General features: G+C 40.5%; 1 protein-coding gene and 1 pseudogene across 1 annotated transcript in view; both read right to left on the minus strand.

The window, feature by feature from the left end:
• The window catches only part of LOC127511073 (NACHT, LRR and PYD domains-containing protein 12-like), a 33,938-nt gene extending 20,948 nt beyond the window's left edge, over nt 1-12,990 (minus strand). Inside the window, exons 1-4 of the mRNA XM_051891476.1 lie at nt 6,467-12,990; nt 3,908-5,711; nt 3,517-3,690; nt 1,901-2,074 (exon numbers count right to left, since the gene is read on the minus strand). Coding sequence (XP_051747436.1) covers nt 1,901-2,074; nt 3,517-3,690; nt 3,908-5,711; nt 6,467-6,725 — 2,411 coding nt within the window. The 5' untranslated portion in view covers nt 6,726-12,990. The remainder of the gene's footprint in view (nt 1-1,900; nt 2,075-3,516; nt 3,691-3,907; nt 5,712-6,466) is intronic.
• The window catches only part of LOC127511261 (polyglutamylase complex subunit TTLL1-like), a 92,865-nt pseudogene that overhangs the window by 69,242 nt on the left and 2,395 nt on the right, over nt 1-21,228 (minus strand).

The raw sequence follows: 21,228 nt of genomic DNA on the forward strand, positions 1-21,228 counted from the left end.
TTGATGTGACCGTGGTGGTCTTCCCTGAGCTCCCTGCCTGTTCGGACACGGCCCCTGAGGCCAGTGTGTTAACCTCGCTATGCTCTATGTTTCAGCTCTACCTGATCGGCCGTGGTGGTTGACTGCTCCACCGTGGGGGTCTTCAAGCCCATCTGCACTGTTGTGGTGGTCGTGTGGTCTTTTGTGGAGGTCTTCAAGCTAGTCTACACTGCCATGGTGATCATCTGCTCTGCCGTGGGGGTCTTCAAGCCCATCTGTGCTGTCGTGGTTGTCATCTACTCTGCCGTGGGGGTCTTCAAGCCTGTCTGTAAGGCCCCCTGCACAGCCTGCTCCACCCTGGCTGCCTGCCCAGCCTTGGTTGCCTGCTTCTCCCTGTCCTTAGAGGGGGGGCTATGTCATGATCCCTGTCTGGGTCCCCTGTGTCTCCATTGTTGTGTGTTCACCTCTTGTTTTCCTGCTGCTGTTTCTTTGTAAGTTACCATGGACACTTATTGAACCGCACCCCCTTGTTACCTCATTACCTTATTAAGCCTGTTTGGTCCTGTGCTTGTCTAACTTGGTTTTGTCAGTTGTTGAATGTATTACTATGTTCATTTTCCCTTGGTTTTTCCCTGGTGTTCGCTGTTATCTGTGTTTGTTTGCCTAATGGATTACTGGAATAAACTTTAAACTGCACTTGTATCCTCTTCTCTGCCTGCTTCCTTGTTCCTCAGCAAATCGTTACAGTACCAATTTGTTTACATAATCCTGCAATTATATTACTAATGCACACAATAAATGTGGATGTTTTACATGTCTAAACTAGCCTTAATCATCGCTTTTAACATAAACCACGAGAAACCATTAAAAATAATTTGCCTCATTCAAATCAACTGCTTGGTTCACATGTTTATATCTGCAGCTCATCAGTTCTCTGCAGTCATGTCAAGAGTCTGAACAATTTCCTCAGTTCAGTGTTCAAGTGAATTGACTGACGAGTGCACCATCTTGTGCAACACATCTGGCTTTTTATAATTTAGTTATATTTAATGATGGTTTGATCTACAGTTTGTATATCAGCATGTCACCTAAATTATTCAATGTAATTATAGTAAAAAAAAATATAATTTTCGGAACACATTTTCCATTCTTTTGTAACATTTAACCTGAGTATTTCTTCAAAGATGATGTAAACTGTTCCTGTAAATGTCATTGGATACTACTTGATACATGTGAGTTAATTTATATTATAATCACTCACACACACACACACACACACATACACACACACAAAAAATAAACTCCAAACATATACCTGGATATGTATACATGCACCAATGGTGAATAGATTAAACCTTCAAAGTCCATGTAAAGCTGTGCTGTGTAGAACCAAGATGAAAGTTACCATTGTGTTAAGAACAAATAAGCCTCCATTGTGTGAAGCTGATCAGATTCTGTTTAAAAAGAACATACTTTCCATAGGTAAAAAAAAAAAAAATGCAATTTGTGGGAAAATCACGTAAATAGTTACTTATTTTTTTGGTCAGTGTTTTTGTGTTTGTGTGTGTTTGTATTTGTGTATGTGTGCACTTTGTTTTTTGTTGTTGTAAGCTGTAAGGTGAAGGCTGAAATAACAAATCATTTGTCAAAAGTGATATGGATCTGTAATGTGGTCAAGACATGACTGGAACTACTTTAGCTGTGGGTTTACTGTAAAAAAAACAAAAAACCTTACACGCCATAGAAAGCTCATCAACCAATCAGAATGAAGCATTGAACAGTATAACTAGAGCCAAACCTCTGTAAATGATCAATTTAACTTATGTAAATGTATGAAAGGAATAAAGTTAAACTGGTTTGTAATAAGATGGCAGTGCTGTTTTTGTAGTTGTTTAAGCAAAACTCTTCCTGCTTCACATACTTGAGTTTGTCCAGTTTGCAGTTTGGATCATCCAGTTTTTCAGAAAGCAGCTTGACTCCCGAATCTCCTGTGTGATTGTAGCTTAGATCCAGCTCTCTCAGGTGTGAAGGGTTCAAACTCAGAGCTGAAGACACATGATGACAGCCTTTCTCTGTCACCATACAGCCAGACAATCTACAGACACACACCAACAGTGTACATGACTTGAATTTATACATATTTCAGCCATTCATTAAGTATTATTTATTTGTAGTCACTACTTTGTGTAAAAAACTATAGTAAAAAAAAAAATAGTAATTTCAGTGACTAATTAAAAATGTAGTTTTGTTGTTTTGAATTTAAGATATATAATTTATGTAATTTGTGTCAATTGTAATTAAATATGAAGAGACAAGAAACAGTAACAGTCATTTTCAGGATACTAGGCATACAAATAAGAGTGAACATGCATATTTTAAAATAAAATATTATTTGCAAAGAGTTGAAATGCATTATTTTGCAATGTATTCTATTTGCTAATAAACTATTTGCCTCAAATACTTTTAAATACTTTATTAAATTACTTTAAATTTAAAATAACAAAATCGTTTATTTTAGCAGAAAACTGTAGGGAGCAAATGACAATAAAACACTAGTGACACACCTTAATGCTTCCCAGTTGTTGGAAAGATTTATAAATACTTCTCAATACAAAATTGGGAAAAAAAATTGGCACATGCTGCATATTCAATTCCACATCATGAGTGGACCAAACTCATTTACAGGAGTTCATGTGCAGCAGTATTTACTGCAGTGGACTCAAGCTCCTGGAAGGCCACTGTATCTCCACTCTAATTAAACACATCTGATCCTGCTATCTCCACCCTAATTAAACACATCTGACCGTGCTAATTAAAGTCTTCAGGATTAGTAGGTGTTTTGGAGCTGGCTGGAGCTAAACTCTGCAGGACAGTGGCCCTCCAGAAGCTGAGTTTAAGACCACTGATTTACTGTGAAATTGATTTGCCACTCTGAAACACTGAAAACAGGACCATGAGCTGCTCATGTGTAAATCAGTACTGTGCTGTTTCACTCTGAAACATGGAGCATGTAAGAATATATATTTATATAATTACACCTCAACCTCAAATTCATACTAAGCCATATCCCATTGCCTCAAACATGCATTGCTATAATTAATTAAAACAAATTGCCAGCCAACTGGTATTAATTGTGAATTTTGGCTGAGATGTAAATTGTGTCCCTTACACAGCCACTAGATGGCACTAATAACTTGTTCAGTGGTATTGGAAGCAAACCATGCATGAAATAGATGGTTTTGAAAAAGACATTTTTCAAATTTAACAAAATTTACAGATTTAGTACTTGTTTAAGCCCATTTTGCAATCACATAACTCCACACCTAATAATATTTTTTTTCAGACTTATGCTGTCCACATGGGTCATACCTCTCAACTCTGGAAATGTGGACATCTGTATAAATATTTAAAAATATCACACTCCTTTAAATGTTGTTTTGTCTCTTGTTCTGGCATTCCATTGAGAGCAGATGCCACATTCTGTGATAAAATCATTTGTTCTGATAATATATCGTTAATTATATTAAAACCATTTACCTCAATATCTCCAGATGACAGGTAGGGCTCTTCAGTCCATCAGAAAGAAGCTTCACTCCTGAATCCTTCAGGTCATTGTTACTCAGGTCCAGCTCTTTTAGGACAGAGTTTGAGGACTGTAGAGCTGAAGACAAACTCTCACAAGACAGAACAGTGAGATTACAACTATGTAGCCTGTGTAGGGAGCAAAAGAACAGTAATGCAATAGTAATGCTTATTAGGTAGGGCTGGAGCACAGATCATTTGGAAAAACATTTGACTGAAATTGGCATTTAATATCATCACACAAATTGATACATTTACATTTATTTATTTTTTTCACCTGTGCAAGATTAAGGCCCAATTAAAATTACTAACAGTGTATGTAAATGATTGTAAAGAAGACTCTCACAGTGCTCTTCTGGTGTTTTTGATCACTGGCAGCAGTCTTCTCACTGCTTCATCAGATCTTCTGTATTTCTGTAGTTCAAAGGTCTCTTGAGTCTCTTCTGACATCTGGAGCACAAACACCAGACCAGACCACTGAGCAGAGGAAAGCTTCTGTGCTGAAAGATTTCCTGATCGCAGATTCTTCTGGATTTCCTCCACAAAGTCATCTTTCAGTTCATTCAGACAGTAGAAGAGATTGATGGTCCTCTCTACTGATTTCTCCTCCTGTATCTTCTTTTTGATAAAGTCAGCAGTGTTTTTCAGGCTCTCTGTTTTGAGTTCCAGTCCTGGCAGTAGCTCCTTCATGTCATTCTGATTGGATTCCAGTGAGAGACCCAGAAGGAACCGGAGGAAAAGATCCAGGTGTCCATTCTCACTTTGCAAAGCCTTGTTGACTGCAGCCTTGTGAAGCTGAAACAGTGACTTTTCGGACAGTTTCCATTTCAGTTTTTCTGTCCATGATTGAAGAATTGGGTTTGCTTTCTTGTATTTGCTAATCAAAAACACATGAAGAGCAGCAAGAAATTCCTGGACGCTGAGATGTATGAAGCTGTAAACGTTTCTTGCTGAAACAGCCTTTTCCTCCTGAAAGATCTGAGTGCATAACCCAGAGTAGACAGACCCTTCACTGACATCTAGTCCACATACCTCAAGATCTTCTTTGTAGAAAATCAGTTGACCTTTCTTCAGCTGTTGAAAGGCCAGTTTCCCAAGCTTCAGAATAATCTCATCAAAAGACATTGCATTGGCTTTGGGTTCAGGGTCATCACAGTATTTTTCTTTCATTTGTTGTTGCTGAGAAATTAAGAAGTTTGTGTACATCTCTGTGAGAGTTGTTGGTGTTTTGTCATTGCTCTCTCGAGCCAGTAGAGGCTGAAGAACAGTGAGAGAGATCCAGCAGAAGACGGGGATATGGCACATGATGTACAGGCTCCTGGATTTCTTGATGTGACTGATGATGTTTTCAGAAACCTCAGAACTGCTGTTTTTGATGAAGTATTGCTCTTTCTGCTCATCATTAAATCCTCGCACTTCAGTCACCTGATTAATGTAGTTTCGGGGTATCAGACTGGATGCTGCTGGTCTGGATGTGATCCAGATGAGAGCAGAGGGAAGCAGGTCTGTCCTGATAAGGTTTGTTATTATCTTACTCACTGTTGTTTTTTTGTGAACATCTGTAATTCTGCCACCCTCTTTAAAGCTCAAAGTGAAGCGACATTCATCCAGCCCATCAAAAATGAACAAGACCTTACCATCACCTTCAGGAAGAGAGGGCAGTTCTTTAGAATCACTAAAGAAATATTCATGAATCAGTCCCATGAGACTGCAGTTCTCTGTAATCAAGTTTAGCTGACGGAATGGCAGAGGGAAAATAAAGGCTATATTCTGATTTTCTTTTCCTTCAGCCCAGTCAAGAATGAATTTATTGACAGACACAGTTTTTCCAACCCCTGCGATCCCCATCGTCAGTACCTTTTTGTTTTCATTGACTTTAAAAATATTACTGCATTGGATTGGTGTGTCCTTGGCATCATATTGTTTGTGATTCAATTCGATCTGTCTCACCTCGTGGTCATTTACTCTTCCTCCAGTCTCATTCTCTACCACATATAAATCAGTGTAAATATCATTCAGGTTTTTTTGATGACCTGTCTGTGAATTACCAACCAATATCCGCTTGTAGTCCTGTTTTAATTTGTTCTTCAGTTTGAGGCTGGTCTCTTTGTAATCATGAAGAGTAGCTTGTCTGCCATCTGCAGTCGAGCCTTTAAAAAAAGAGGGGAAAAGACAGCAAAAACAAGTGATCAAGATTTTCATAAATTCATAACATATATGTAATTTGTAACCTGGTCTGCAGTTCCCATTGCAAACATAACTACAGCGTATGAGATAAAACTGCACTTCTGCTATATCCGAATTATTCACTTGCACTGCAATTGTGTTTACATGTACATCTTACACTGATTATGCTGAAGCTGACAACATATATGGTGATGGAAACACCTTGACTAATGCTGACTAGAATGCAGTTGGTTACAGTTTTAAAATTTCTGAACAACTTCCTTTTTTCTGATTCCTTCCAGAACATTAATTGGATTGGCACCATTGGACTCAATTTCAAGTAATATTGACTGACATTATTAAAAGCTTTATGATTAATCATTGACATCTAGCTCACCAATCTAGACATGAGACTGAATTAGGGTTAGGTTACATTTATTGAAACTGAGCCTTTCCATTTAGAAGTAGCTTGCAGAAGTTTTAATTAAGGGTTTTAATTAAGACCACTGTAAACCATTTAACCATTAGTAAAATCAGATACTGTTCTATTAAATGTACTTGTATAAGATCTGTTGATGCTCTTCTTGTCCCTGCAATTGTTGCTTGCTGTTATAGTTTCTTGTTTCCATGTACAGGCAGTGATTGTTATTTACCATATCTCTTCTGAATGAACCCCAACACTGGCACGTTTTTATATTGCCTGTCAATTACATTACAGTCACAACAAATTAAACATTACCTTGCTTGTGATTGTTCTCCAGCTGCTCAGCCAGATTATTCTGGTTTATCTTCCTCAGGATCTCCACCGTGATCTTCACAGCTTCTTCTGGTCCAAAGCGGTCCACCATCTTATTCACTGTTTTTAACCTATTCGCATTCTCCATGTCAGACTTTGATATACACTCATGATCATTCTCTAAGTGCCACTGAAACTCCTTTACATCATCCCCTTCCAGTTCATACAGTGATTTCTTGAGCAGCTCTTTAACAGATGCCATCACCCTTTATCGATTCACAGCTGCAGGACAAAAAGAAAAGATCTGAAGTTGTTTAACTGCTCAAATTTTGACCTAAGCACTCAAATGTAATTTGGATTATGAAATGAAGCTGTGATCGGATCAGGACTCTCAGTCAACTTATCCAAACAACTTATCTGTTAAAGTCCTATAATTATCCTTTGTACAAGATAATTTAATAATTCAAGATGATATGAGTCTCAGGTCTCCCATAGAATGTGTCATAGAACGTGTAAATGCCACTGGCACTATTTATCCAGACCGCTGGGTGGCGCTCGCGTTTGGCCGGCCAATGGTGGAGAAGCAACGCAAAAGTCCAGCAACACAGACGCTGACAAACTTAACACAGGTATGTATTAACACGATAACATGACAAAACAGAAACGAAAGACGACTCAAGTATGTATGTGTGTTGTTATGCACAGCACGGATTCTGACGGGGATGAAAATGGAGTGGATATGTTTGCGTGTATGAAGACCAGCGTGCTAATGGCGTGCGTGTGCACCCACATCGCCTCAGCAAGGAACGGAGGATGGACAAGGTAAGATGGGGTGTGTGTGTGCTGCGCTAACCAACAGGGACAGGTCACTCTGTCACATCACCTACCTCTCTCCAGGCCACAAACTGACCGGATTTCGGGACAGGTAGTCAGCAATTTTGTTTTGGGGTCCAGGTCGATGTCTGACCTTAAACTGGTAGGGTTGAAGGGAGAGGTACCACCTAGTCACCCGAGACTAGAGAAGTTGGGGATGAACCGTCGATACCACCCCGCCAGTACTAAGAAGGATCTGACCTCCTTCTTTGTCCTTGGTCTTGGGCTGTGTCGAACAGCTTCTACCTTGTCCACTTGAGGCTTTAGTTCTCCATTTCCCAGGTGATAAGGTAGTAGGTCTCGGACTTCACCCACTCACATTTTGCCACATTTAAAGACAGGCCAGCCTCCTGGATCTTGCTCAGGGTTTCTCTGAGGTGTGGAGATGGTCATCCAAGTTGCACTGTATATGACAACATCATCCAGATATGCAGCTAACCACTCTTCACAGCCTCTGAGGACTTGGTCCATTAGTCGCTGGAATGCTGCGGGTGCTCCATTAAGCCCGAGTGGTGGGACTGTGAACTAGTATAGTCCCAGCGGGGTCCAGAGCGCCGTGTAGGATCTGGACGCCTCCTCCAGAGAGACTTGCCAGTATCCTTTACATAAATCAAAGATTGTAATGTACCTGGCTTGGCTGTTACGTTCCAGCAGGTCGTCGATGCGTGGCATTGGGTAGGCATCAAACCTAGACTGAGCATTCAGCTTTCGAAAGTCAATGTAGATATGTAATGTATCTTTCTTTGGGACTAAACTATTGGGCTGTTCCACTTGCTCTTAGAGGGCTCAATAACTCTCAACTCCAGCATCATCCCAATCTCTGCTTTCAGAGGTGCCACCAGCCTCTCAGGAACACGATACAGTCGCTGTCATGAATGGTTCTGATCGAGCAGGTGGATCTGGTGTTGTACAAAGCTGGTTTGCCCAGGCCTCTGATGGAACAACAAGGCATATCTACCCAGAAGGTGGTGCAGCTCAGCCTGTACCAGCAAAAATGGTAGCCATTTGTCCCAGTCCCTTCCAGTGTCTGACACAAACTTGCGAAGCATGTTCTTGAGCAGTAACTTCATCAGCCGTGACGTAAAGTTAGTCCCTTGATCTGTGAGGATCTCCTTGGGTATCCCCACTCCGGAGAACAGCTGGACAAGAACATTGATGACCTTCGGTGTAGTGATGGAACGGAGAGGGAAAGCCTCAGGATACCTTGTCACGTAGTCACTGATGACCTCCTTGGTGCCCTGCACTGCTTCTTTCTAGCGGCCCCACAATGTCCATGGCGATGCGCTGAAAGGGGACAGATATCACAGGCAGAGGATGTAACGGTACCCTATCTCGTTTGCGCACAGCACTGGTCTTTTGACATGTATGGCATGTGGTGCAGTATGTTTGTACATTAGTGTACATGGAGGGCCAAACGAATTGTGAGCTAATGCGTGCATAAGTCTTTTTCAGTGCCATGTGCCCTGCCCATGGAACACTGTGTGCTAGGTGTAACACAAGGGGACGACAACATGTAGGGACAACCGAACGGGTAGAATCAGGGGTTTGCATGTACAATATATCATTGACAACAACATATTTTTCCCCACACAAGTCAGCTTGTTTTTCCTCCAACACTTTAGTAAACAGCGGTTTCAAAGACTTGTCAGCTCTTTGCAGTTAGGACTCTGGGACCTGCCAGTCATGAATTCCCAGACCCTTGGTTTGGATCTTAGGGGCTGGTGTACCCAGGCCTTTTTCCAGTTGCCATTAGCAACGTGTCTTCCTGGGGCCCTTGGTCCTACCTTGCAGCAGACTATGATGAAAGTCTGGCAATGGCTGCAGACCTGCTTTAACCTGGGCTTGTGTCATTACTGGACAAGCAACATTAACAGCATTAGAGGTGGACACACAAGTTTCAACAGAATGCAACAATTCAGTGAGCACTGGTAAGTCTCTTCCCAAAATCATATCAGCAGGTAAGTCATCTACAATTGCCACATTCAACAGGTAAGTTTGGTCTTGCACACATACATTAACTTCTGTTTGGGGGTACTGCTTGACATCCCCGTGAACACATTGTACACTGACCAAATTATCAAATGGAACATGTGACATATGACTCTTCTTTAGCAGTGACAAGGAGCTTCCAGTGTCTAACAAAGCTTTCATACATTGTCCATTTACAGTCACTTGCACATTCTGTGTTTTGCGCACATTGTTCACACTGTCCTCTTCTCTTGGGACATAACAAAAGCCAGTCAGTTTAGCTTTATGCACTGGACACACTGTTGCTTTGTGACCCAGTTGTTGGCAGTAAAAGCAAAAAAGTTTTTTCTCAGGAGCCACTTTTTGTGCCTGAGTAACATTAGAGCCAGTATTAGGTTCCCCAGAACTACTGGAAGGGGTTTTAAAATTACCTTTCATTGGTTGAGAGCATTGACTGCCATGGTGAGCGTTAAGGTACTGCTGAGCCAGTTTAGCAGCATCCAGTCCAATTGTCGGTTCCTTGACTCAGACCCGAATCTCATAGGGTACAAACATGCAGAAACTGTTCCAGGACTATTGTCTCACCGATCTCCTCTTTTGTGCGCAGTTCAGGTCTCACCCAGCGTCGGTACAAGTTCCGCGGTCGATTGTACGTTTCCATCTGTGACTCTCTAGCTGGAGTAAAAGTGGCCCGGAGCCGTTGGTGGTAAGTCTCTGATGAGATATTGAACTTTTCCAACAGCGCCTCCTTCAGGTCATTGTAAACCTCCGCTCGGTCCTCGTCCATGGCCAGGTAGGCTTCCAGCGCTTGCCCCGACAGCAGATGATAACTCCATTCATCCTCTGGCCACCTCCAGGTTCTGGCAAGATGCTCGAAACGGCGCAAGAAGTTCTCAACGTCCTCCCCCTGCTGGTTGACTGGCAACCTTGGCTCCGTTCGCGGCGTCGGCTGGCGGTAGTACCCCATGTCGGTCGGTGAGTCTCTCTGACAAGCTGTGCTTCTATGCTGAGCTGCCGTTGGAAGCTCCATCCATGGACTTTCGGCCTCACTTGACACCTCAGCTGGCCGGACAGCTTGCATAATCGACTACCGCAGACTCCGTAGCTCCATTACATACTGTTGCTCTCTCTGCTCCTGTGCACTCAGGAAGTCGCGGATCACTGGAAACATCCCACCACTAGATGTTGGAGCAAAAGAGATGGACTCTTGAGGTGATGTGGACTTGGGACGAACTGGTGGAGGATTCTCCTCTCTCTCCTCCTCTGTTGACTCAGCAGTGTCCCAGGCCACATCCGGCTCAGTGATCGCTTTGGTCTGGGACCAAAGCCCCACCCTAGGCTTCCTGCCTCTCGGTGCAGTTTTGCGAGTAGCCATCCTACTTCTGACACCATATGTGGGACAACGGGTCTTCGTAGGCCCACTGTCAGACGAAACTGGGTTTGCCCAGAAAACAAAAAAAAATCCCCCCAAAAATATGGCAATACTCACAGAGATGTAAGGTGCAAGGTGATGTATATTTACAGTGCTCGAGAGGTGAAACAGTCCCAGTTGACAAGCGACCAAATCTATATACAAAAGTAAAACAAAAATCAAATAACGAACAAAACTGTACAAAAGAACAAAGAAAAATATATACATAAATATATACATGCAAACTACTCTAATGACAAATAAATTACTCACAGCACCACACTTGCATGTTCAATTAGGTTAACTGACAACACATACTTTTTTGGGGCTCCTCTTTATAGTCCAAGCCCCGCCCCTTATTTGTTAAAACCATACAAACATGGGTGGGTAAGTATTCAGGTAAGTATATACGTTTTCACAACACCACAAAAATATATACACACATAAAACAACAAAATATTTACAGAAACAAAATCCAGTCAAAACAACAAATACAAATGTAGACATAAATAATAATAAACACATAATAATAACGCCACATTTCCATTATCCACCCTTATTTACAAGACAATGGACGAGCCGACTTCCGGTTGCTTCGTGCCGAAGTGCCCACACACAGCAGACCTGGCACTATTTATCCAGGCCGCTGGGTGGCGCTTGGGTTTGGCTGGCCAATGGTGGAGAAGCAAGGCGAAAGACTGGCAACACAGACGCTGACAAACTCTGAACACAGATATGTATTAACACGATAACATGACAAAACACAGAAACGAAAGACAACTCAGGTATGTATGTGTGTTGTTATGCGCAGGGCGGATTCTGACCTGGATGGAAACGGAGTCGATATGTTTGTGTGTATGAAGACCAGCGTGCTAATAGTGTGCGTGTGCACCCACATCGCCTCAGCAGGTAAGATGGGGTGTGTGTGCTGCGCTAACCAACAGGGACAGGTCACTCTGTCACACTGTTTACTGCCATTATAAAGCTCGAATGCATCAGGATATTTATTAATATTTCTCTGATTATGTTCATCAGAAAGAAGAAAGTCATATACACCTAGGATGGCTTGAGGGTGAGTAAAGCTTGGGGTAATTTTCATTTGAAAGTGAACTAATACTTTGAACAAAATACAAATGAGCTGCTGCTCCCCAACACTTTTCCAGAAGTGGGCAGAGCCTTAACAGCTCGTGTCTCAGCAATAAATAAAACATCTGTTTGGTTTTGATTATCATCTCTGTCGTGGTCATAATAAATTGTTTTTGCATTTGTTTAAAAAACCTCGCCAATTTAAGCTTCTGATATATCTGAGCGAAAACACACAAAGTTCACAAAAAACAACTGGTTATGTCTCTGAACATACAACAACACACTAGTAATGCAACTCAACCAAGCCCTGTATACCTTTGCGGGAATTATTTAAATGATGTAATGAGGTTTAAGGCATAATTTTAGTAACAAAATAAACATACAAACAAAACCAAAGTAAAGCGGCTGCCCCTCACTGACAACTGATGCATATAAACATGCGCAAAACACAACGTTAATGTCCCTGGCTTTATCTCTCTCTTCATTCCTACTTTTATCTTTCTACAGTTCCTGCGTGGGACTCAAGACCGGTGTAACACACAGGTGACGCTCATCAACATACGCGCTAGTGTTCATTAACTCGTGCTAGTGCTCATTAACACCTTGCTCCCACAGCTCTCAGCCTGCCCTGCTTAAAGGGTTAGTTCACCCACAAATGAAATTTCTGTCATTAATTACTCACCCTCATGTCGTTCCACACCCGTAAGACCTTTGTTCATCTTCAGAACACAAATTAAGATATTTTTGATGAAATCTGAGAGGAATATGACTTGTCCGTAGACAGCAATATAATCAACACTTTCAAGGTCCAGAAAGGTACTATAGACATCGTTAAAAAAGTCAACATGACTGGAGTGGTTCAACCTCAATTTTATGAAATATGAGAAACCATTTTGTGCGCAAAAACAAAATAAAACTAACGATTTATTCAAACATTTTTCCTCTTCCCCTCAGTCTGTTGTGCAGTTGGTGCAGTGAACGCATTGCAGAGCAATGTGTTTACATACAAGCGCCGACTCATTACTAACCTTTTAACTTAAAAATTGTGACATGTTTGTTCCCAGAAGAAAACTCAAGAATACAATGGCGGCATTTCAGGGAGTTCAGAAACAGAAACAAACATTGATATAGAGAAGTGCTTTGTAACTTTGCAGAGCTTTTTCATGCTCAGACAGCATCATTACACAGTAAATAAACTTGAACATTTAAAAAAGCATAATATGAGCTCTTTCAATAGTCGGCAATTCCTCACGAGTCGCACACAAACACTGACACACAAATGCAGGCAGACACACGTCAACAAGCTCAAAGTGAGGTAGTCAGATGTGCAAGCCGAGGTTTGATACAGAATGTTTCTGTGGACAGATTTATTATTCACAATGTGAATCTGTACCAAACTGCTGTTTGATAAGACTAGAATCAATGTGAATGGATTCATAACACTGTTAAATCGGTAACGCTTTAGATTACAGCCCGGAAAGTACTGCATAATTACAACGAATTTACAGCGTAACTTTCGATAATTATAGTGTACCTATACAGTAAGTATGTGTAAGTATAGGGGAACAATATGTAAAGTTTTGGGAATAAAGGGGTAACAACCAGGAAAATAACAAATTATTTATACTGTAAGTATTTTAGAATTAAGGAGTACTTATGCTATTATGATAGACAACAATCTTACGTTTGGGAGCAATTTAGCGAGAAAGTGCACTAATTAAGTTGTTTCAAGGCAAGTAGAAAGAACTATTGCAATCTTTTTTAATACATGGGGAAACATACTTTTGTTTCATGTAGTTACAGGGTAAGTATGACATTGCGGGCCGTAAATTAAAGTGGTGCTTGTTACATTCTTGTTTCATGTAGTTACAGGGTAAGTAACAAAAAAAACGCAAACAATCTGATATCACTGACTCTGAAACCTTTATTTGAAAAACAACTTAATTAAAAACAGGTCTACAACACTTTATTATTCATTTTTTTAAAATCAACTTTTCATTTCAAATTCTAAAGTCCTGACACAAAGTAACACGTTTTGTCCCTTTTTGTTATTGTTGTTTCTCTTGCTTGGCTTCCTCCTCCTCTTCTTTCTCAACTGATGAATCTTAAGAAGGAATCCCATTACTATTCTGTATTAAAAGAAAATACAGTACACCCAGAAATTTTCTCATTGTTTAGCCTATTCATCTTTTCTCTTCCGACCAACTGTCACCAGCGCCTGCATGCAGTGGTGTAATGTAACAAAGTAATAATACTTCGTTACAGTACTTAAGTATTTTTTGGGAGAATCTGTACTTTACTTGAGTTTTTATATTTCTGTCAACTTTTACTTTTACTCCACTACATTTCCTAAATAAAATGTATACTTTTACTCCGATACATTTTCCCAAAGCATTTTCGTTACTTACTACAAAATAAAGTCAGAAGAACACAGACTGCAAGCATGTCATGTGCAAACAAGTGCTCGCACAATGGCGGTTGATTTCATTTTCCGGGTTGTGTCCGTTGCTGGAGCAGCTGAGAAGAGTGCGCTGTCATTATACAGTACGAGAGCGGCCTCTAGAGGCAAAATAAAAACCATCACTGATGCCTCGTAGAGTTTGTTTTGACACGTGACGTGAGGCTGCGCGCTGCACAGAGCGGGACACTTCAAAAACGGATTTAAAACATACAACAAAACAGTATGTTATACAGTGTACACTACAGTACATGTTTTCATATCATTATAAAGTATTTAGTTTGTTGACTAGATGCTGCATTAGAGGAGAACAGTAGTATGTTTGCCGTCGAGGCTAAGAGGATGCTAACATTAGCAGTACCTCAAGCGGTTAAAACAATGTGACGAAAACACCAACTGTTTAATGTCACGATTGTTACCATTCATTTGCATTAGTTTATATCCATTTGTTCACTGTTATGCATTCATTATCCAGCAAAGTTGCATATTTAAACTGTATTCTCATCATGCAAGTGACAGAAACATAACTGTTTCTGTCCACAAATGGATCCTCATGCCATTGGCCCATCATTACAATAACAAATCAGAAATGTATTCGATTTCAGTTCTTTTTTTATCGGCACTGTAACACATATTTTGATTAGATAATCATCAAGTTTTCTAAAATAAAGGCAAATAATGTGTTAAAGTATACATATAATAGACCCATGCTATGCCTTTATGTGTAAAGATGGTAATTTTTAAGCATGACTGTTTGGATTTGAAATGGCAACACTTTACAATAAGAGTCCATTTGTAACATTAAATAAGGTTAATAAAAGTATTGTTCATTTTTAATTTCAACATTTACATTTTAACATTTTAAAGTTGTCTCTTACATTAGTTATAATGCACTATGAATTAACATGAATGATAAATGTATAATTAATATATTAGTATTTTTTATATTTAAAAATTACAATAAACATTTAGCCATTTTTTTAATTCAAAGAAACGAAATGTAAGAGTTAAAACTGAACACAATCTTGCTGCTCAAACTGTGTATAGAACAATTTTTAATAATATTTTTTTTGCTCCTTTTGTATTTTACATTTACTTGTACTTTTACTTTCAATACTTAAGTACGTTTAATATCAAAAAAATACTTTTCGTACTTAAGTACAAAAAATATCACATACTTTAAAACTTTTACTCAAGTAACATTCTAAACAGTGACTTTAACTTCTACCAAAGTCATTTTCTGGTAAGATATCTATACTTTTAATCAAGTATGGTTTTCAAGTACTTTATACACCACTGCCTGTATGAGAGTCAACTTTGCGTTCGACGAAGCATATTGTAATGAGCAACATGAAGCTTTCATGACGTTCTCGCAGGAGATTCATGTAAAACTCTCGTGAGAACTGCCGTCTCTGTTATTCTGTCTTGTTTGTTTCTCATTATCATTACCTGTAATTCTATGTATGTTGTTGTGAGCAAAATACAGAGAAAAAACTAAACAAAACAAAAAAAAACTGACGGCATCCGACATCGGCACGCTTACGTCACCCTTCAAGTGAACTCTCAACCCTCTCATGCACGCGCAGGTGACAGTTGGTCGAAAGTTTAACATTTTTTAAATATTTGGTATTTTTCTTACAAATACGTATCGTTTCACTTCAGAAGACATTGATTCATCCATTGGGGTCGTATGGATTACTGTAGTTATTGCTGTATGTGCCGTTTGTATGGGATTCCCTCTTAAGATTCATCAGTGGAAAGAAAGAAAAAGAAGAAGAGGAACAAGGAAGAGGAAGCCAAGCAAGAGAAACAAATAAGAAGTGTTGTAACTTTAAATTTGTAAGTTTTGAAATAAGTTGTTTTTCAAATAAAGTTTTCCAAGTGATATCAGATTGTTTGCAGGTTTTTTTTAATTACCCTGTAACTACATGAAACAAGAGTGTAACAAGCACCACCCACAATGTCATACTTACCCTGTAACTACATGAAACAAAAGTATATTTCCCCATGTATTAAAAAAAGATTGCAATAGTTCTTTCTACTTGCCTTGAAACAACTTTATCTTTCTCGCTAAATTGCTCCCAAACATAAGATTGTTGTCTGTCATAATAGTATAAGTACTCCTTAGTTCTAAAATACTTACAGTATAAATAATTTGTTATTTTCCTGGTTGTTACCCCTTTATTCCCAAGACTTTACATATTGTTCCCCTATACTTACACGTACTTACTTTTTAGGTACACTATAATTACTTATAGTTAACTATAGTTATGCTGTAAATACGTTGTAATTATGCAGTACTTTCCGGGCTGTAATCTAAAGCGTTACCGTTAAATCTATATATGTCAGTATTTTATGAAGCAGTATTTACTAACCATGAATAATGACGGTGTAGATGTTTCTTGTTCCTCCACTGAACTTGAACTGTCTTGAGCAGAAGTTACTTTAAAATTCCTTTCAATTTTGTGCTTATATTTAGAGGGAGAAGTTTTTTTCAGAACTTAAACCTGTTATACCAGAACTTTTTCAGAAAACTAATAGAACCAGTTTTTCAAAAGGACTCATGACATAGGAGTGAAACTATGTGGAGAATCACTGTCTGTCATCAAAACACCCGCAGGACATAGCTGAGATTACAGGTAATGAGACAAATAACTCTGAAAAAGACAAATGAACAGAGAATAACAGACAGCACTGAAATACTGATATAGTTAAAGGCACAATATGTAAGATTTTTATATTAAAATATCCAAAAACCACTTGCACAGTGTTATATATATATATATATCATTCAACTGTGTACTTGCATTATCCTAAATGTTTCCAAGAATTTGTAAATTCTGGGAAATTCACAATTTTAAATAGTGTCACTAGTGCAATTGTCACTCGTCACCTGTCAATGACGTAATATCTGCATTATTCCTGGTTTCCTTTTACTGCATAGTAACCATGGTAACAGACATGGACAAGCAAATTTTGGGACAAAAGGAGAAATAAAACGAGGATCAATATCAGCGTGGTGTTTTCGAGATGGTGAGAGCCTTGTGACAAACTTTGACTTGACAGAGATGCCACTCTTGCACGTTATTAGACAGGGGAGCAAATGTACGAGACGAATCAATGTTATATAGCTCAACATGATGAAATGTTAGAATATCATCAGTATGATATTCTAATGTTGATCCAGCTTACTGTTAGTCTACACTACAGCCAACAAACTAACACATGGAATAACAATACATCTTTCGCCGCTCTCAAATGCAGTTTATTATGATAGTGTAACATTAGACCAAGTGAAACAGCGCTGTGTTACCACACAATTTTAATTTGTCAAATGAACTGACCTGTATGCACTTGCGAGTAGTTATACAGCCGAGAAGAGAAATTCATTATTATTACTGTGAATGGCTGTTTCTCAATATGCATTCTTCAGCGCCGTCAACCGTTGAAGTTCAATTCCAATACTCAGATCAGAATCAGAAAGAGCTTTATTGCCAGGTATGTTTACACATACTAGGAATTTGTTTTAGTGACAGAAGCTCCACAGTGCAACAGAGTAACAGTGACAAGACAAGACACAGATAACATAAGAATAGAAGAATAATATACAAATATACAAGATAGAAAAAGTGCAAAAAACAATATATAATATAGACAATTTGTATATACAGTTATGATGTGAGCAAATTTGAAATATATATAAAAAAAAAAGTATGTGCTATTAAGTAAATAATGTATAATAGTGTTCCGTGTTTGTCAAGTGTTCATGAGATGAATTGCTTGAGGGAAGAAACTGTTCCTGTGTCTGGTCGTTCTGGTGCTCAGAGCTCTGTAGCGTCGACCAGATGGCAACAGTTCAAAGAGGGAGTGTGCTGGATGTGAGGGGTCCAAAGTGATTTTCTTTGCCCTTTTTCTCACTCTGGATAAGTACAGTTCTTGGAGAGTGGGGAGGGTTGTAACAATGATTCACTCAGCAGACCGGACTACCCTTTGTAGTCTTCTGAGGTCAGATTTGGTAGCTGAGCTGAACCAGACAGATATAGAAGTGCAAAGGACGGATTCAATGATGGCAGAGTAAAACTGTTTCAGCAGCTCCTGTGGCAGGTTGAACTTCCTCAGCTGGCGAAGGAAGTACAACCTCTGCTGGGCCTTTTTCACAATGGACTCAATGTGGTTGTCCCACTTCAGGTCCTGTGAGATGGTGGTGCCCAGAAACCTGAATGACTCCACTGCAGTCACAGTGATGTTCATGATGGTGAGTGGGGGGGAGAGCAGGGGGGTTTCTCCTGAAGTCCATGATCATCTCCACTGTCTTGAGCGTGTTGAGCTCCAGGTTGTTAAGACTGCACCAGACAGCCAGCTGTTCAACCTCCAGTCTGTAAGCAGACTCGTCACCGTCCTGGATGAGGCCGATCAGGAGCTTAACAGAGGGGTCTTTAGAGGTGCAGTCGTTGGTGTACAGGGAGAAGAGCAGTGGGGAGAGAACACAGCCCTGAGGGGCGCCGGTGCTGATGGTGCGGGTGCTGGATGAGAATTTTCCCAGCCTCACTAGCTGCTGCCTGTCTGTCAGGAAGCTGGTGATCCACTGACAGACAGAGGTGGGCACGGAGAGCTGAGTTAATTTGGGCTGGAGGAGTGATGGGATGATGGTGTTAAAAGCAGAGCTGAAGCCCCCGAACAGGATCCTCACATAAGTCCCTGGTCTGTCCAGATGTTGCAGAACATAATGCAGTCCCATATTGACTGCATCATTCACAGACCTGTTTGCTCAATAAGCAAACTGCAGGGGGTCCAGTAAGGGTCCAGTGATGTCCTTCAGATAAGCCAAAACCAGTCTTTCAAATGATTTCATGGCCACAGACGTTAGAGCCACAGGTCTGTAGTCATTAAGACCAGTACTTTTGGGTTTCTTTGGGACGGGGATGATGGTGGAGCGTTTGAAGCATGAGGGGACTTCGCACAGCTCCAGTGATCTGTTGAAGATCTGTGTGAAGATGAGGGCCAGCTGGTCAGCGCAGGTTTTCAAACAGGCTGGTGAAACACTGTCTGGGCCTGGTGCCTTTCTTCTCTTGTTCTTTCTGAAGACCTGGCGCACGTCATCTTCACTGAACTGAATTGTAGGTGTGGGGGAGAGGGGGGTTGTTGGAGGTGTTAATGGTGATTTTTTAAACCTGCAATGAAACTCATTCAGATCGTCTGCCAGTTGTTGATTCTCCACAGTGCTGGGGGATGGTATCTTGTAGTTGGTGATGACTTTCAGACCTTTCCACACTGAAGCCATGTCATTAGAAGAGAACTGATTCCGAAGTTTATCAGGATAATTCCTCTTTGCCACTCTAATCTCTTTTTCCAGTGTGTATTTGGCCTGTTTGTACAACACTCTGTCCCCATTTCTGCGAACATCTTCTTTGGCCTGACGGAGCTGGCTGAGTTTTGCAGTGAACCAGGGTTTATCGTTGTTGTAAGTTAGATGAGTCCTGGTAGAAATGCACAAATCCTCACAGAAACTGATATATGATGTAACAGTCTCTGTGAGCTTGTCCAGATCGGTGGCAGCAGCTTCGAAAATACTCCAATCAGTCCATTCGAAACAGGCTTGTAAAGCCCGCTCTGTTTCGGTGGTCGATCTCTTCACAGTCTTTGCTACAGGTTTAGCTGATTTCAGTTTCTGCCTGTAGGTCGGTATGAGATGAACTAAACAGTGATCAGAGAGCCCCAAAGCTGCGCGTGGGACAGAGTGATATCAGTGTATTACTGTCTCTGGTGGGACAAGTAACATGCTGTCTGTATTTTGGAAGTTCACGTGAGAGAATCGCTTTATTAAAGTCCCTGAGAATTATTAGAACAGAGTCCGGGTGTTGTTGCTCGCTCTCTGCGATCATATCAGCGACTATCTGTAACGCCGAGCTCACATACGCTTGCGGAGGAATGTAGACACTCACCAGAATGAACGAGCAAAACTCCCGCGGCGAATAGAACGGTTTGCAGTTAATGAAGAGTGTTTCAAGATCGGGGCAGCACATCTTCTTTAACACAGTTACATCTGAACACCACCTTTCGCTGATGTAAAAGCACGTCCCGCCTCCGCGCGGTTTCCCCGTTGATTCTGCGTCGCGATCTGATCTAAACAGCTGAAAGCCTTGCAGACTTAACACGCTGTCCGGAATGGTGTCGTTCAGCCAGGTTTCTGTGAAGCACAGAGCAGCCGTGTTTGAAAAATCCGTATTTGTCCAGGAGAGCAGAAGGAGTTTGTCCGTTTTGTTTGGTAGAGAGCGGAGATTCAGCAGATGGATGCTAGGCAGCGGCGTTCTTAATCCACGCTGTCTGAGCTTCACGAGGGCGCCGGCGCGCTTTCCCCGTCTGCGCGTCCTGAAGCGTTTAAACAGCGCTGCCGCTCCGCCGACTACAGCATTCAACAAAACGTCTGAATAAACAAAATCCGGTAAAAGATTTTGTGGTGTGTACTGACGAATGTTCAGCAGTTCATCCCTGGTAAACTGATCGTATTTGAAAAACAAAAAACAGGAAAAACTAACAAAAACAGCACAAACACTGGAGAGCTAAGCACTGTGGCTGCCATGCACGGCGGCATCGTAAACATCAAGAACACAAGAACAGAGGATGCATGAAAGTACCTGGATGTGTTCTTGATATCGAGGATGCATCGAATGCAGACTTGAGAGAATCGAAACGTTAAAAATCCCAGAAGATGCCGCGGGTAGTATACGTACGGAAGCTTGCAAGCTTTAAAGTTCTCGTTCTCACTTACGAGATTCCCACTACAAGCTCGCATATACGTGACGGCTCGTGAAGGTAAACATTTGTCCGTTTGTTTTACTTAATTTTAATAAAGTAATAACCTGAAGAAAGCCTGCAGTATTTTTATTGGAATAAAAGAATCTTGACATTGACAAAGCATGTAACACAAAGGCTACTCATTTTCATAAATACACATGGTAAAATGAAAAG

The sequence above is a fragment of the Ctenopharyngodon idella genome, chromosome 4 (genome assembly GCF_019924925.1).
Source record: "Ctenopharyngodon idella isolate HZGC_01 chromosome 4, HZGC01, whole genome shotgun sequence".
NCBI classification, from domain to species: domain Eukaryota; kingdom Metazoa; phylum Chordata; class Actinopteri; order Cypriniformes; family Xenocyprididae; genus Ctenopharyngodon; species Ctenopharyngodon idella.